Source organism: Dermacentor variabilis, unplaced genomic scaffold (genome assembly GCF_050947875.1).
Source record: "Dermacentor variabilis isolate Ectoservices unplaced genomic scaffold, ASM5094787v1 scaffold_33, whole genome shotgun sequence".
In the NCBI taxonomy this organism is placed as follows: domain Eukaryota; kingdom Metazoa; phylum Arthropoda; class Arachnida; order Ixodida; family Ixodidae; genus Dermacentor; species Dermacentor variabilis.
The window spans coordinates 86,523-104,724 of NW_027460511.1; the positions used below are offsets into that span (position 1 = coordinate 86,523).

General features: G+C 43.1%; 1 protein-coding gene across 5 annotated transcripts in view; it reads left to right on the forward strand.

Annotated features, from left to right (window-relative positions):
• The window catches only part of LOC142569020 (uncharacterized), a 71,906-nt gene that overhangs the window by 13,366 nt on the left and 40,338 nt on the right, over positions 1-18,202 (forward strand). For all 5 annotated transcript variants that reach the window (XM_075678546.1, XM_075678545.1, XM_075678548.1 and 2 more), the window contains exons 3-4: positions 8,374-8,447; positions 9,927-10,078. In XM_075678546.1, the coding sequence (XP_075534661.1) occupies positions 8,374-8,447; positions 9,927-10,078 (226 nt within the window). The remainder of the gene's footprint in view (positions 1-8,373; positions 8,448-9,926; positions 10,079-18,202) is intronic.

An 18,202-nucleotide genomic window follows, 5' to 3' on the forward strand; every position in this document is an offset into this window, starting at 1 on the left:
CTTCAGCTGATAATCCCATCAGGTTGGCTGACGGCAGTCCGCAGGGACGCGCGAGGGGACATGGACGTTCTTTTTCGAAGACATTCTTTCTTTTTGCTAACATCCGCAGTGTCATCACCAAACGTGACTGCTGTAACTCCGCCATCGACAACTGCAGCACCGATATCATAGTACGAACTGCAACCTGGTTGCATCCTGAAATTCAAGACCACAAACTTTTTCTCATTGCCAATAATTTCTGTAGCTATTGCTGCGATCGAATTGGGCGACAAGGAGGAGGCGTACTGCTCGCTATCACAAAAACTTTCGCTTCACAGTGTATCCACGTCAACACCCCTTTAGAAACTGCCTGCGCATGTGTCGCCCTAAATCATAAGAAAGTTATTATTGTGGTCGGTTATCGGCCCCCTGCCTATACACAAAACTTTGTAAATAAATTACACGATGTTCTTAACATCGTTTCGTCCCGTTACCCAAAGTGCCCATTTCTTTTGCTTGGTGATTTTTTATGCCAAACATATCCTGGTCTAACACTGTCCCCACGATACATCCACCTTCCACGCTAGCGAAAGCCACCCACCGTTGTAGGCCTCCACGGTGGGTGGCTGGCGTTACTGCCGAAAAAACAATCTCTTATGGTTATTTCCTTTCCCCCACTATCTGATCGCTCCCTGAAGAGGGGGCGCACAGATGATGTCCTAGAATTTTTCGCGCGTCAAAAGGAAACTTCCATCGCTTCAATGTCGTCCACTCCGAACAACTGGACAAACCCATGCGAACAATCTCACCATGCCTTATGTCTAAGTCTCTCACGCAAGTTTTTGTTACAGGTTACAAAGCATGCAGAATGACAAGCGGTGATCTTCTCTTGGAGCTCCGCAACCAGAAGGAATACGAAAAGCTACCCAATCTTGTATCATTTGGAGACGCCAAAGTAACAGTAACTCCGCATCGTACTATGAATACCACCCGTGGTGTAGTCTCAGATGATGATCTCTTGGAGCTGACTGAAGCAGAACTCCTGGAGGGCTTCAGTAAGCAGAACGTCATCAACGTTAAACGAATTAAGATGAGGCGTGACAATAAGGAAATACAGACCAAACACCTGATACTTACTTTTGGCAGAAGTGTTCTGCCCGAGTCCATCGAGTCCTGGTATATAAAGCTCCGTGTTCGGCCATACTTCCTTAATACCCTGCGACACTTCAAATGCCAGCGTTTCGGTTACAGTTCACCGAGCAGCCGAGGCCGCCAAACCTGCACGAAATGCAGTGCTCGTGAGCACACTTCTGAACCTTGTGTAAACTCTCTCCACTGTGTAAACTGGGATGTGGAGCATGCTGCATACTCGAGGTTGTGCCCATCGTGGAAGAAAGAAAAGGAAATAGTTATAATTAAAGTAAAAGAAAACATAAGTTTCGAAGGGACACGCAGGCGGGTATCCTTCCTGCCAAAGAACACGTTTGCCGATCTGGCATGTCAGTGGGCAGCGCCATAACGGTCTCCGACGGCTGTATGACCCACACCCAGTAAGGCGGCAGTGACGCCATCCACTCCCCCAGCGGCTGCAGCTAGCACTGCTACGCCAACCCAGCAGACCCCGAAGATGGGCGCATCCGAGGCTGCCCCAACCTCCCTGGCCCCTTCCAGCGCTGGCAACAGCTGGCACAGCCAAATCCCTCAGGGAGCCCCATCGACCTTCGGCCTGGTAGACGCAAGAGTCTTGCATTCCGAGGCAGGACTCACTCGTAAAACTTCTCGCTCGCAAGAGCATGTGTCCCGCGCCTCACAAGAGGCAATGGACACTACACCTACCCTCAAGGTGCGCCAAGCGCCTAAGGAGCGGCGGGGCTCCCTCAAACGCTTCAGAAAGGGCGAAACCCCCATTACAAGGCCTCGCAACAGCTCTGTAATCTAAGGCACCACTTCCGTTTCTGTACACACAGCACTAATTTACTTTAAATATGGATACACAAATTATTCAATGGAATGTCAGAGGTCTTAGAAACACTGACGATGTGCAAGAACTTACCCACAAACACAATCCAAAAGTGCTGTGTTTACAGGAAACACTTAAAAATGAAACACACAAACTTTCTCCTACAGCATGTTACGTTTGGCAAAGATCGCGATGATGCTATCGCATCATCGGGCGGCGTTGCCATTGCTATTCATAAAAGCATAGCGTGTCAACGTTTGCAGCTACAAACGTCCCTCGAAGCAGTGGCGGTTCGAGTTGTTCTGCTAAACAAACGCATCACCATTCGCTCACTTTACGTGCCCCAGCATTACCAATTAAAGAAATATGAATTTAAGTCCTTTATAGATCAATTGCCAAAACCTTATGTTGTTCTTGGCGACATAAATGCACACCGCAGCTTGTGGGGAGACTCTCGTAACGATGCGCGAGGTCGTCTCACTGAACAATTCCTTTTTTTTTCCGGTGCGTGTCTGCTGAATAGGAAGGCGCCCACATATTACTGTCTTGCAAACAGAACCTTTTCTTCAACTGATCTTGGCCTAGTTTCACCGTGTATGCTGCCTGAACTCGAATTGGAAGTTATCAACAATTCTTACGGGAGCGATCACTTCCCCATACTGCTAAGATCACCTAAAGAAAACGAATATCCAGAGCAAGCACCTAGGTGGAAGATTGAGACAGCTGATTGGCAGAAATTTCGAACTCTTACTAGTATCTCATGGGCTGACATGTGTTCGTTAGGAATTGATGCTGCAGTGGAGTTTTTTACAGCCTTTATAATTGATGCCGTTTCTAAATGCATATCAGAACTAAATGGCTTGGCGTGCAAACGGCGTGTCCCGTGGTGGAACGACGATTGTAGGATCGCTCGTAAAAAAACAGAAGAAAGCGAGGGGGGTTCCTACGCGCCGCTCCCACTCCGGAGAACCTTGTTAACTTTAAGAAAGTAAAGTCCCAAGGCAGGATAACCTGCCGACAGGCCAGAAGAGAAAGTTGGTAGAAGTTTTTATCGAGTATAAGTTCGCTTAAAGATGAGGCCAAAGTCTGGAACAGGGTTAATAGGATTAGAGGGTGACAAATACATTCCCTCCCTTTGGTGAACACACAAGGCGATAACCTGCAAGACCAGGCAGATTCACTTGGGGAGCATTTTGAGAGAGTGACAAGTTCAACGAATTATTCACAATCTTTTCTCAAATATAAACAAACAGAATAATGTAAGCCAATAATTAGAAAATCGAGACAGAATGAACGCTATAACCGGCCTTTCAGTATTGCCGAGTTGAGAGCTGCACTGAACACATGCAAAAGCACGGCACCGGGACCTGACAGAGTCATGTATGACATGATCAGAAACCTACATACTGACACACAAGTTACACTACTCACACTTTTCAACACTATTTGGGCTGCGGGATACCTCCCATCCACATGGAAAGAAGCGCCTGTGCTTCCTGTTCTTAAGCAAGGTAAAGACCCTTCCTTGGAGGCAAGTTACCGTCCGATAGCTATTACAAATTGTCTCTGTAAGCTTTTCGAAAAAATGGTTAATCGCAGACTCATACATTTCCTTGATCTCACTAATATGGTCGATCCCAATCAGTGTGGCTTCAGAGAAGGACTATCCACAACCGATCATCTTGTGTGCGTTGAAGGAAATGTCAGTGATGCATTTGTTCATAAACTGTTTTCCTATCAATATTCACCGACATGGCGAAGGCGTATAACATAGCATGGCGTTGCGGCATCTTGCGATACTTGTCGGGAATGTGCACTCGTGGAAATATGCTGAACACAATTAAAAGCTATTTGTCAAATCGTATCTTCCGCGTGAAAATCGGCAACGCATTATCGCGACCTTATATACATGAAACTGGTGTACCCCAGAGAGGAGTGCCCAGTTGCGCTCTTTTTATCGTGAAGATGAACGCACTTTGTTTTTCACTGCCACCATTTTTTATTCTGCTCACGTAGACGACATACAAATAGGTTTCAGATCCTGCAACCTTACAGTGTGTGAAAGACAGGTACAGCAAAGCCTAAACAAGGTGTCCATGTGGGCAGACCAACATAGATTTATAATCAACCCCCACAAAAGTTCTTGTGTTCTCTTCGCAAGAAAGGAAGGCCTGGTCCCAGATCCTTCTGTAGAACTGAACGGACAACAAATACCTGTGGACAATGAACACAAATTTCTAGGGGTTATACTTCACTCGCGGCTTACTTTCATCTCACACATAAAATGTCCTAGGGGAAAATGTCTAAAAACTATGAATTTACTTAAAGACCTATCCCACACAGCATGAGGTAGCGACAGGAAGTGTTTAATGAATCTTTACAAGAGCCTAGTTAGATCACGATTAGATGATGGTGTCGTAGTATATCACTCTGCTGCACCGAGCGCGCTAAAGATGTTAGACCCCGTTCATCATCTGGGTATCCGCTTGGCGACTGGCGTACTTAGAAAAAGCCCGGTCGAAAATCTATTTGCAGTCAGACGAGTGGTCACGACATTTTCAGAGAACGTACATCAGCTTTAGCCATTTTGTCAATGTGCGCTACAATAAAGAACATACGTGTTCAAAAACTGTTAACGACTTGACGTGTGAAACACTTTCTCATAATAAACCCTCTATGGAACTTCCTTTCTCACTGCGTGCAAGAGAACTTAGCACGGGAATGGATGTCCCCGTTCTCGCACATCGCCTAATGCCTCCAGCTAAGCTATTACCGCCCTGGGAGTGGCAAGTGATAGACTGTGACGTATCCTTTGTAGAGGTCACAAAGCACGCACCTGACCTCGAAATCGCTATGCATTTCCGCGAACTTCAATCGAAGTACAGCTGCTCCAAATTCTACGCAGACGCGCAAAAATCACATGCTGGTGTATGTTGTGCTACTGTTGGTCCCTCTCTCTCTAAATCTGACTTATTGAACCCGCAAACAAGTATCTTCACTGCAGAACCCTATGCAGTACTGTCTGCAGTAAAACGTATACAGAAATTAAAACTCGACAGAGCAATTGTACACACAGATTCGTTAAGTCTAGTAAAAGCGTTAATTTCATTACAAAAGCATAAAAATCCTGTTTTCATTGAACTTTACTCCCTCTTATGCAGTATTAATCTATCACATATACATGTTGTAATATGCTGGCTACCTGGCCATAGAGGTATAGAGGGTAATGTACTGGCTGATAAAATGGCCCACACCCCTTACATCACTAAACACTTTTCCTACAGCTGCTGTCCCTGTCACAGATCTGAAACTTTTCTTGCGCAAGAAACTGCTGCGACACTGGCAACACATGTGGAACGCAGAAATAAATAACGAACTGCAGGTTATAAAGCTACAGTTATGTTTTTGGCCCTCCCCAATAAAATCACTCGAACAGATGTCCTATTCTGCCGCCTCAGAACAGGGCACACATTTGGTACTCACAATTTTCTGCTTACTGGAAATGAAACGCCAACCTGTAGTCGATGTGGTGAGAGGCTGACCGTCCTCCACGTCCTCTTGGAGTGTCGCAAAGCCGAATCTGAAAGAAAGAAACATTTCCCTCTTGCATATCGTTATTGCATACCTCTTCACCCAGCTATGTTTCTTTGTAAAGAACAATTTTTCAACACCAAAATACTCCTCAATTTTTTAAATGAAGTGGTCCTACATGTTCCAAGCCCAATAAATTCGTAGCACATCCTCTTTCCAGAGGATGCCGCTGTGATAGTTGTTTTATATAGCACATGCCTCCAGGTCCTTGTGTCTCAAGGGCTCTAACGAGGCTATGCTGCTGTAGTGAATTTCAGAAACTGATACATTTTTTTACATCGCGTCATTACTTTGCAATGCACCTTAATGCTCATAGTACACGTCATTTTTCATCGCCATAATATTATTGCACGTACAATTTACGCACTTTACAGTGACTATATTTTAGGACCCTTTACAGCCACGTCACATAAACTTCATAGACGCCATCACTTCACTGCGAAATCACTAACACTTGCGTGGCACTCTTTGGCCATACCTGGCCCTTGCGCCAATAAAAACCACACATTCAATCATCAATGAGAAAATGCATTGGCAAACCTGCGCACGTAACAATGTGCACGTTGTTTTTGAAGGATTACGAAGCAAGAACAATGTAGCAGAGGCCGTGGAGGGATTGCTCAGAAAGTGAGGTTGTAATAAATTTCTTTTTTCGCTGGAAATGAAATGTCGTGGGAAATCCATAGAAAGCCCATATCTAGGCATCTTGGACAAGTCGGTTTGGTCCCGCAAAACACGTGTCACTTTTCTTTGACGTTTTGGAGCCTTTGGACGTGACACAACTTTCATATTACGAGTTCTTTCTCAATACTGGTTGGCACAGTTAAACTTTTACATTGGTTAGGTTTTAACTAAGGAACGCCTAACTGTAACCCCAACACCGCTTCACATTGCTGAAGGAAGTACGCCCCGTTATCATACTTTTGTCGGTCGCCAAATGCATTTCGCCAGTCCTACATAAAGAGGCATCAGAAAGGGCCAAATTAGTTTGTTTAAAAACTAAATGTACTACGCCAATAAATGGGGGGTGCCGGAACGTTATATCCAATTCTATGACTTATGAGAGTTAGGAGGCTGCCTGTCATCGTGCCTTGATGCTTTCTTCGAGAGTAGGGCGCCTTAAGCATACACAAACACTTTACAACAGTTCAGCCACAGCTCCACGCAAGAAGACGCAGCCGTCGAACTATCTCCCAGTGCTCCGTTGGTAAAGTGTACATCTTGTAGCCTTTGGTTACGACTCAAATTTCGCAGTCTTTGGATATTTCACTTCTTGCGCAAAATTTTTCCCTTTCGCGGAATTTCAGTTTCAGTTTACAATTTCAGTTTCTTTAGAAATTGTGATCTATAGATTTGTTCGGTTGTGCAGGTTCTCAGCCCAAGTGAAGGGGTAAATTTTAAGTATTGCTGCTTACCGCAATCAACGACTCACATATGCTTAGTTTGTGATTTTATTGTAAATTTGCAGATAGTGCCTTTTTATTACCCAGCAAATTCCAGAGCGCCCAGTATCGCCATAAAGCCAGGCCAACTTAAGAATATGGTGGCACACGAAAATACAGAATGCTATCTTTGCAGCATGTCCTGTTATTTGTTGAAGTAATCGTTGATATTTTGAAAAACATTACGTTCCTTCATGAGTCTCTTGCTTTCACCTGAAGCAGCAGAGTGGAGAACGGGAAGTGCCGTGGGCCCGCTCGGCAAATTTTGCCGTTGCCCTTGTCTTTGCTAAATGGTATTGTCGCACTACATAAGCATTCACGATACGCAGCTGCGCAAGGAAGGCCGGCGGAATGGTTCATCTAGCTCTTTAGGATATGCCTTCTTCAATCCAATCATTGTTGCTAGTTATATCAATTACATCACCGCCGTTTGCATGGTCGGAAACATGATGGGATGTGCTTTCTTCCAGTGTTTTCTTTCAGTATATTTTTTCTACGAGAGTCACTAATGCGAGGACTGCCGGTAAAGAAGAAATAACATAATTAGAAGAGGTAATTGGATGCTGTACCAGAGTACACTTAGACAAGCCCTTTACAAATATGATGTATCCTAGTAGGCTTCGTAAGGTACCAGTGCATTCGCATGAATGATTACCATAACCTTTGTATAATTGGCAAATCCACTTCAAAAAAACTCGAGCAGAAATTCAAAATTCTACATCTGCATTTATTAAACAAATATTTGTTGGCGCCTAGTGTTTATAGTGTTAACTCTGTTTGCGATATTTATACGACACTACCTAGAGCAAGTTAACAGAGATTTCTCTGTTCTACACAAAAATGTTGTTTTTCGCACGTAATCAATGTAATTACCCTTTGGCTCGAATACAATCGTGCAACTGCGCGTCTACATAATGTGATGTGATGATAAGCAACGAAACATCAAGGATTCGGCACCGACTCATAGATGCTTTATCAGCTGTATTTTGTTTACATATTATGTCAGCGGTCTAGGAGAACTGCAGAAATAAAAATTGTTCTGTTAGGAAGTGCGAATGTTTGCTACATAAGGTGGCATCAGCCAGCAAATACTTACATAGGGTGACGAAGTCTTCCAATTAGGATTGGCATGTGACATTAAGAATGGAAATTTTGGTTAAATATTTGCTTAAAATATATTTTTCTTCTCTTGACACGAGATCTTTTGAACGAATAATGGTAATAAATATAATCCAGAGAAGAACCCTAATTTAAATTGTGCGCGGGAACTTCTCAGCGATGTACTCATAACGAATATGTTTAGGTAATTAGTATCAACTGCTTGAAATGAATAATTTATGTAAAATTTATTGTGGTTAACTGTAAACGGATGACTTTAAAGCATGGAATAATTTGCTGCAGCCGGTGACCAGTATCAAAAAAACCCTGGCGGAAGTCCTCTAATTCCAGTGGTGTCTTCAGAAGTCCTTCTACAGGTACGTATTCTCCAATAGCTTTCCTTCAGATAAATACTGCTGAATGTATCCCCATTTGCGAGGACAAGAAGAACAATAACATCAGCTGACTGCAAAAATTACTATCACAATCCTACTTGTTTCATTTCAGGGGCAAGCGCGTTGTTGCGATAGCACTGCTCGTTTATAAACAAGTTGTTTCCCGCAGCTGTCAAACCCAAATTATGCTTTCGTTCTTTCCGTACGAAGAGAATTTTCAACAGAGTCCAAGTGCTGAATATAGAATGAGAACTTAACGCTTCATATAATTTTATTTGCTGCAATGCCATATATGCACGAACATATCTGAATTTATTTTCCAAGTTTTCCAGTCGGAAGACAACACTCATCGAGTTGTATTCAGGTTGGTAACATGAACATAACGCTTTCTTTTCTTTCATTTTCTCTCGAGGTTGAAACCGCAGTAAGATTAACCATTAGTTACCACTGCGATTGCTACTGTGTAAAGAGGCTCATGCGAGCACACATTCTACCCATCCACAAATCACAAGATTTTGCGCTGTGGGCGCTTCTTAAAGGGGCGAAGGAGGACGACGGCCTTCTTACCGGCAGTGTCAAAGACGTCAGCAGTGACTACGACAAGATAGTGCATTAAGTCAGGCTCACATCATATTTGCGACGACAGTTCACAATAACGGTCATGACGCGCACTACGGGCATCCGTCTGTATGGAATAGGTCCTGTTTCCTGGTGGCGGCAACACCTCCCTTTACACTGGTTATATATGTATATATATATATATATATATATATATATATATATATATATATATATATATATATATATATATATATATATGTGTGTGTGTGTGTGTGTGTGTGTGTGTGTGTGTGTGTGTGTTCTATTTCTCAGAAACGAAGAAACCCTCCTCTCATTCTATTCGTGGCAGCATTAGTTACATGATGAAAATAGTGTATTTTCTCTGCAACCGCATTTCCGTTTGAGCAAAAAGAACTTCACTTGCTACCATTCTCTTACGACCATATGGGTTTGCGCAGCACCTGGAACACCGCGTTGTGCAACAGCAGATGCGCCATGCAGTTAACAATCTCATGGTTAGAGGATAGCTACAATTTTTTTCTCCTGCCTTTGGGGACATTCGCTTTCGAGTTTTATGACGCAGCATGTATTTCATTGCGTACTTCCTGGCCTGTTTGTTGCTGAAGGGGTAAGTATATGGTCAAATTATGGGCCCATAATAGATGTATCTTTAAGCATGCTTGCCGTACGCGCGGAGAATATTTCACTTCTGGAATTTAACAAAGGTAATGGGATCGTAAACACATCGTGCGCACAAAATTTTCGAAAGTTGTACTCAGATTTTCATTATCATAAATATCTAAGCAAGAAAAATTACATGTTCTCGTGAATCACTTTGATAGTGTCAGGTTTATTATGTGTAGCTACATTTCGCTTCCGTGTCAATTTTTCTTTCCCTAGTTTCTTCAAGGTTTTCAAGACATCCATCTACAAATGATGAATCTGGAAGATTGGATTTCCAGTAAATGCTTCTGTATGAAGTCTGTGTTGAAAGCTCCACATCCCCATGGATGTGAGAGGACGTTGGAGTGCTACACATATGCGAAGGTCTCGTAAGTACAATGCCCCATCATTTTTCCGTCCCATCCTCTCAGGCCACAATCTAATAATGTAATGTATTCCCATGCAGCAGTAGTGTAGTGCGCAAGAATTTAGGTGGGAAATGCGTGCTTGCCACGACTGCTATTAACCTAAACTGATCAATCACAAGATGCTTTAAACTTCCACAAATATTAGATTCATGCTTCGCATACTTCATCGAGGAGACAGGGAAAACTAACTACCCAGGTCTAGCATAGCGCTTGAAAAAAAATGGCTATTCAATAAATATTTTCAAATCCCGTAATTCACCCCCCCCCCAGTGCAATTTTCAATAGCAGTGACACATAAAATGGCTCATTTCATTTAAATATCAATTTTATGCCATATGTGGTCATATATGCAATCTCCGTGCAGCTTTGGCCATTTCACGTATGGCGTGTAAAATGCGGGGAGTATAGTTGGAATTAAAAGGAACAGATAATTGTATTGGCCATATGTTTCCGCTTCGCAAGTATTGCCGAAATTTAGAAAATTAGAAGCCTTTTAAGTTACTCATCGCTAATTTATCGCGTATCTACACACAAAGTGTCCTGCTAGCATAAGAGGACTGATTATCGAACACCACAATTATCGCAAGCAAAGTGGGGCAATCCTTTGTGCGTATCGACTTTACGCCACAACAGGATGTGGGGAATGCAAAAATGGGTAGGATTAGTGGTAGAGGACTCTCGGCTGGCTAGCGGAATCCCGTTCAGCGCTCCGCGACCGACCTGGAAACTACCTCTAGGTGGAATCTGAATAGACGCTTTTCATGGCCACAACGTTGTGTTGGAGGTGCGTGGAACGACACAACGTACCGCGAACTCGCAACAGCCTGAACTTTATCGGAGCCTATCTCTCGCCAACGACTTCACCATGTTTTAGGACGGTCATAACAAACCCAATTCCCGGTTGTACCTGCACAAAGGTCAATGTCATTAGGACATGAACCCACGCTCCTCAATATGAAATGTAGGCGAAGGTTTTGCCGAGTTGCTGACACGCTACACAAGCGTGAGATGGTGCAACCGTTGATTATCAGCGAACTAGCGTGACTATGATTTGCTATGTCTGAGTGAAACAGCACTGATGCAGTAAGAAAATCACGTTGACGAGCGTGATCGCTTTCGACGAGCGTGGAGCCCTTTTTTAAGCAAATTAGAAAGTGTGTCGGTGACTCCTACGCTAAATGCAAACGCATGGAAGAAATAGTAGCTGAAAAAGCCAAAACATTCAAACACACATGCACTACACATATAGGAGAAATTCTAGAAGTGTCTCAAACAGTGGATTCAAGGATATCTAAAGATGCCTGTGTCATACATTTGATCTAAAGAATTATGGAGAATGTAGAAAAATTTCTTATAGGCAAAAACACTTTATAGTCGGTACGAACCTAAATATTCCAAACAAGCTGCGTTCAAGAAACGCAACGCACCTTTTTTCCAACTATGAAAGAGAGACGAGTGAACTTGCGCCCTCTCACAATTATATACATCCTATCTGCAACCAACAAACTTTACTTATTTGCCTCACGTCAAGCGCTAACGCGTGAATAAAGAGAGCTGCTTTTTCCATACAGATCTGTTTTTCCAGCGCTTGTTTCACGACGACAGTTGAATCTCTAGGGTAAATTTCATTGATAATGCTTATATATATATTGAGCAGAATGTATTGTTTTGGCTTGAAGCAACGTCTTTATATAATATAATTAGAACAGTCTCACTAAGCCATGAGTGAACTCGAGATGTCTCGGCTCTCTGTCAGAGGTGAAGGACATGCGTAAAGCGTTTTTTCTTGGTAAGGCTCGTTTGTCATATTCAAGTTGTCATCTAATCTACTTCTGTCAGCGATGTTGTACATAACTATCGTGAATTGGAGACAGTAAAATGCATCACTAGTGCCAATATCTCCATGACTAGCAAATGGGAAAACGCTCTCCAGCGGTGCCGTGAACACGTGCACGGACATTTCATCACTGTAAAGCAGGTGATGATCTAAAACCTGCTGCAACATGAGATACTGGCTTGCAATGTTGTGCAAGAACCAGTTGGGTGTTCGTTTCAACACTTGGTGCATATAGCACTGCGCGCGTCTTGACAACCCTCGGTATGTGTCAAAGAGCTCAAGCGCAGAGCAGTCCCATGACACTTGAGGCTCCATTTTCATGCGAACAACTTGGAGAACGGCCTCGCCCTGGCTGGGTTGCGCGGAACCCTAGAGTTCCTCCTGGTCAGTAATGTGAGACACTTTGCTCTACGATCTCTCACGACTAAGTGATTCCAGCAGCAGTTGCTAAATCGTCGCTTACGCGATTGTTACAGGTGCGCTAGTGTGGGCCACAATTAATGCAAGTACCACCAACAGCCAATGTTCCACTAATCAATAGTCTTGATGGAATTGCTCTTTATGTGTAGAAACGTGCTCGTCTTCGCACATATTTCCAGGAAGCATTCCTAACCAGCATCGAGAGACACTGCTGAACTGTTCTACAGCGTACGATCAAAGCTCACAGGAACACCTGTTCTACGAGTAGCCGGGCGCGGTTTCCGCTATGTCACTAACCGCCATCACCTCCCAAAAACTGATCAGCGCAGCCATGATGATGAGGTGGCTAGATCATCTTTGATGTCCGCATCAAAACGTTCACGTATTTGTGTGTTTTAAAATGAGGTATCTGTAATAATTGTCATTCTTTCATAATAACTGTCGTTTCATAAATATTGTCGGACACGGGGGCAATGAATTTGGGGATTGCGCTTAATGGTCTCCTAGGGCGAAAGTGAGTTTTCTTTAAGTCCGTCTTGGTCCGTTATGTGGAGTAAGTGTGTGGTTGTTGCATATGGTCAAAGCGTGCGTAGTGGCCGTTGTCTAGGATGGTGAACTACGGATGAAAGCAGAGTTCTCTACCCTACCTCATTCTGCGTATGCCGTAATTCCGGACCTTGATTTCCTGAAGCTGTGTGGCACCACTCTGAACTGCCGAACAAGAGAAATTTGCGCATGCGCAAGCTTTTCAGCAGCGATGTTGGAAACTCCGCCATATTAATTAAATGTGCTTTGTTTGTGCAGTGATGAAGTTTTGCCTTCGTTAACAGCTAAGGTTGTTTCAGTCACCTCCTTCCCCACCGCTGACGGAATGTTTGACAACACCGAGGAGCTCCTTATCAAAGCTACTTCACAACGAATGTGCTGGTACCTTATTGCACGCTCTAATTTGTCACAAGCGCAATACCTAATGACCATAAACAATATATTCTCCCAGTTCTTTTAGTCATGCACACCTTACGAAGAATTTTCGGTAGACAGTGACCCTGACTCTATACTGAAAATTACATGCGGACAGTGTGTAACTGTTGTTTTTCTAGCTTGACTTTTCAGTGCGATCTTGAGAATGCTTAAGCTGTACAAATACTATCATCGTAGATGACAAATTCTTTGTTCGTCTATAGTTTACACTAAATGTGAAAGGTTTTCTTATTGATACATTATAAATGTTCATTGCGAACAAATAATTATACCACGGTGGCATAGCTTTGTCGGACGTCCTTTAATGGCACAGTGGCTAGTGCTCTTCCCTTATTCAGTCAGGCGTCGCCTGCCGATTGCGTTGACTTATTCTACTCGATAATGAGTCCCTGCTGCGTGCACGCTGCGGATGTACAATATTCCCTAATGTACCTATTGACTATATAGGTCAACCCGTACGTGTGTTTGAATTGCGTGCACCAAGTTGAGGCTAGCGGCAGGACTTCCAAAATTTCGGCTACCACTGCATGTGGCAGGAAATAGGGACAATAAATGAAAGACAATCAGAGTTTCAACATGAGCTTTTTTATTGGTGATGATGTACTTATGTAGATACTGATAAACGAAAAGAGTACATATTCAATAAAGTATGAAAGTTCTTGGGTTTCAGATACTCTCTTTCTTCATTATGGTTTCATTGAAGTTTGGCATCTAATGGTACTTTTAAAGCAACCATGCGCCCGCGCAGGGGTGTTTGTGGAAGCAGGTGTTTCGTATGTTGAGACACCACATGCCCGAGCACACGAAAATTGCGCTCTCCCGCGTATACCCGTGCGTAGCTTAGCCGTGCACGGGGAAAAGGGGACCCTTGGGGCTGGGCTGATGCTGATTGTTTGGATCTGTAAGGGCCCAAATGCTCAGAAATGCTCCAGAAAACACGAACCTTCCATCACGGCGCCAAGAAAAGGCTCTGTGATTTAACTCTTTCTTCTTAAAAACAGAGCACGAAAACCGCATTCAACATAGATGCACATATAATACACTGGAATGAGGGAGGTCTCCTCCACAACCTCGATTACGTCACAGAACTCCCTAATAAGTATAATCCAATAGTGCTGTGTGTTCAAGAGACACACTTAAAGCCCACGCAAACAAATTTCTGCCTACAATGTGCTATTTTTCGTAAAGACCGCGATGACACTGTCGTGTCATCCGGTGTTGTGGCTATCATTGTCGGCAGAGGTGTAGCCTTCCGGGAATTAGAACTTACACCCCTAGGGGCAGTTGCTTTGCAGGGGTGTTGTTTGACAAGACTGTCAGTATCAGTTGTGTTTACATCCCTCGTAGCTATCCACTTCATGAAACCGAACTTAAAAATACATAGATGAGCTTCCGGCGCCATGCATACAGTTGGAACTCAGTTTAACGATGTGATGACCACGCTCTATTTCTTTCATCAAATCGGGAAGCCATTAAAATCTAGAAAAACTTTGTTGCGCCCTCGGAATATAAAATTGCAAAGTAGCCATGCGCAAAATATAAGGCGACATTTTATTTCCCGCTAATCGAACCACCATGACAAGAAGAGAAGCCCATCTGTTTCAAAAATAGAAAAAAATACCGCTTTTTTCTCATGTATTTCTGGGAAAACTTTGTTCAATCGAGTTCGGCCAAGTTAGTTTCGTTAATTCGAGTTGATGACAAGCTTGAGCGTTATGAGTACCTGCCGGAATATGTAAATTTAGTTGTTAGATCGGGGCATTGGAAAATCGGGTTTTCTTAGACAGTTTTAACTTTAGTCAGATGGAAACGCCCCGTAACACTTTATGGGGAGAGTCTCACTGTGATGCGAGAGGACGGCTAATAGAAAACACCCTATACTCTTCAAAATCTTGCTTGCTTTGCATGAAAAATACAACCTTCTGCAGTCCTACACACAAAACTTTTTGTTCCATAGACCTAAACATAGGATCCAGTTGTGCCATATCTGGCATGCGTTGTAATTCATAACCCTTGTGGATGTGGGCACTTCCTCATTGTTCTAAATCTGACAAGACAACCTGAGTGGTCTACGCACTTTCCTCGATTTAAAGTTGATTCAGCCGACTGGACGTGGTTTTGTGAAAACTTGTGCCTTGGAATGATGACTGTGCACTTATTGCAGTCGATGTAGTACCATCCTTAAGAGGTTTATAATTGATGCTGCATCGCTTTGCACTCCCCAGCCAAACGGTTCGCCTTTAAGCAACATATTTTATGTTGCAATGATGACTGTAAACAAGCGCGGAAGAGGCGAACCAGGGCTTGGGACTTCTACGTAACTCCCCAACCTTAGTGAACCTAATTACTTTCAAGGCGAATAAATCCCAAGGTAAAAGAACATGCGACAGCGATAAACGGGACAGTTGGGTAAAATACGTAAGTAGATTATTCTTCTTATAAAGACGACCACAATGCCTGTAACAGGATGAACAAAATTAAAGGCCGCAGAACTCATCATCCACCTTTAGTATAGACAGAAGGAGACACTCTTGATGAAAAGGTAGATTGTCTAGGAGCACATTTCGAGCACATTCCCAGTACACTTTTTACACAGGTACATTTTTAACGTACCAGCAGTAAGCACAGCGACTGCCTCTTTGTCGGAAAGGCACTATGCAATTGTCCATTTAAGATGGCGGATTCCACGCCCTATAGGATTGTTGTAGCATGTCTGCTAGCAAGACCAGTTGTATTAATGTACGAAGTGATCAAACTCTTACACCGTGAAACTCACAAACACTACTCTTCCCCCTAAACTCCATGTTATCTGCTCATTACATATCGTCAGCCTGGAAAAATGCAATCGTAATTTATATTCTCAAAGTTAGTAAGGATCGTTCTTAACACAGTAGTTATAGACATAAAGTTGTTACAACTTGTCTATGGAAACTATTTAGGAAAACGTTTAAGAACGCGTCATCCATTTTCTTGAAAGCAACAAAATACTCGATCCCATACAGTGTGGTTTTAAGGAAGATAGATACAAAACAGAATACTTTGTTTGCCGCGAGACAAATATCAGTTCTGCTTCTGTTGACGAACTGTCTTCCTCATTAGTATTTTAAGATTTGGAGAAGACATACGACACAGCTTGGCCCAATGAAATCCTCCGTGATCAGCTTGAAAGGGAGTCCGATGCAACTTATTGAATCTCATTAAGAGCTGGCTCTCCCATCGCTTGTACTGTCTTAGAGTTGGTTACCTTTTTATTTTGTTCTTTTATGCAACAGGCTGGTGTTCCATAATTTCCTGTGCTGAGCTGCATTTTTTTGCTGTCAGGATGAACTTGCCGTATTCTGCATACCATGTACTATGCTTATTCTTGATATGTTAATGGCATCTAGATAGGTTACAAATCATGTAACCTAAGTATTTGCGAGTGACGAGTAGAGCGCTTAGCCTAAATAAGTTCTCTGAATAGGCGGAAAAGCAGAAATAAAGTATACCATCAAAGCAGCACGTGCGTCCTGTTTCCTAACAAGAAAGGCATACTACCCGACCCCGTAATACACCTCAATGGAGAAAGGCTATCTGTCAGCCGTGAATACAAATTTTAGGCAGCCTTTTAGACAGCAAGCTACCTGTTTCTCCCGCACCAGAAGTATCTAAAGGGAAAATGCCTCGATACTATGTATCTTCTGAAGCTCCTGTCACGCATATAATGGGGAAGTGACAGGAAATGCCTTATAAGCTTGTACAAAAGCCTATCATTATCACGTCTTGACTATGGCGCTATATTATATCATCCGTCTACGTGTAGTGCAATAAAAACCTTAGATCCCATCCACCACTTGGCATCCACCTTGCCAAAGCACCTTCAGGCCTAGTCCTGTGCAAAGCCTGTACGTTGAATCTAACGAATAGTATCTACAGTTCCAAATGACATATTTAGGATTTTATTACGCCTTGGTAGGTAAAATCAGCTGTAGGCCCTCTGTGTCATTCAATTATTCCCGACTTGCTTATGGCCAGGCTGTTTCACAACCGCCCAGCCATTAGCCTGCTATGTCCATCCGTTGGAAGCACTGTTAGAAGAAACAGGCATCCCCTTTTTTGAGAATGTCCTGATAGTTTCTACTAGGCTTCCGCCAGCTTAGGGGTAGCAGACCATCGAACGTGGCATTTCTTTCTTAGAAATATCAAAACGGGTACATAATACCCATACACACATGCATTTTCTTGAAATAAAGGAGAATCATGCTTCTGCTGGAATTTTATACAGATCCTTCTGAAGGTTCTTCCTCGTGTCGGTTACGCCGCTCAAGAACCATCCTTTTTAATATCTGGTACATTGAATCAATATACAAGTACTTATACGGCAGAACAATACGCGATCCTCTCTGCAGTTCAGCACACTAGACAAACACATCACACAAGGGCTATTGTGTGTTCATGGACTCATATAGTAATTTCGAGCCCTATCGAGTTATCGTAAATGTAGGAGCAATGTCTTTAACTAGCAACATGCATTACTAAGCTTTGCTTGTTTGGGTGAACAAGTTATGCTTTCATAGGCGCTTGGCCACAGCGGTGTAAAAGGCAATGAAGCTGCTGACGAGAACGCTATCTCAGTAGGTTTTAGCGACACCTGTACAAACATGCCCATTCCAGCCACGGACATTAAACCATACTTATGTCACAATCTTCAGAGTCACTGGCGAAAACAGTGGGATACGCATGTATCCAATAAACTGCACTAGATCAAACCCAAATTAGGTGACTGGATACTACATAAATCAACAAATTACCAGGAAGTGCTTCTTTGTCGATTGAGCATGGGATACCTTCGGCCCACACTATTACCT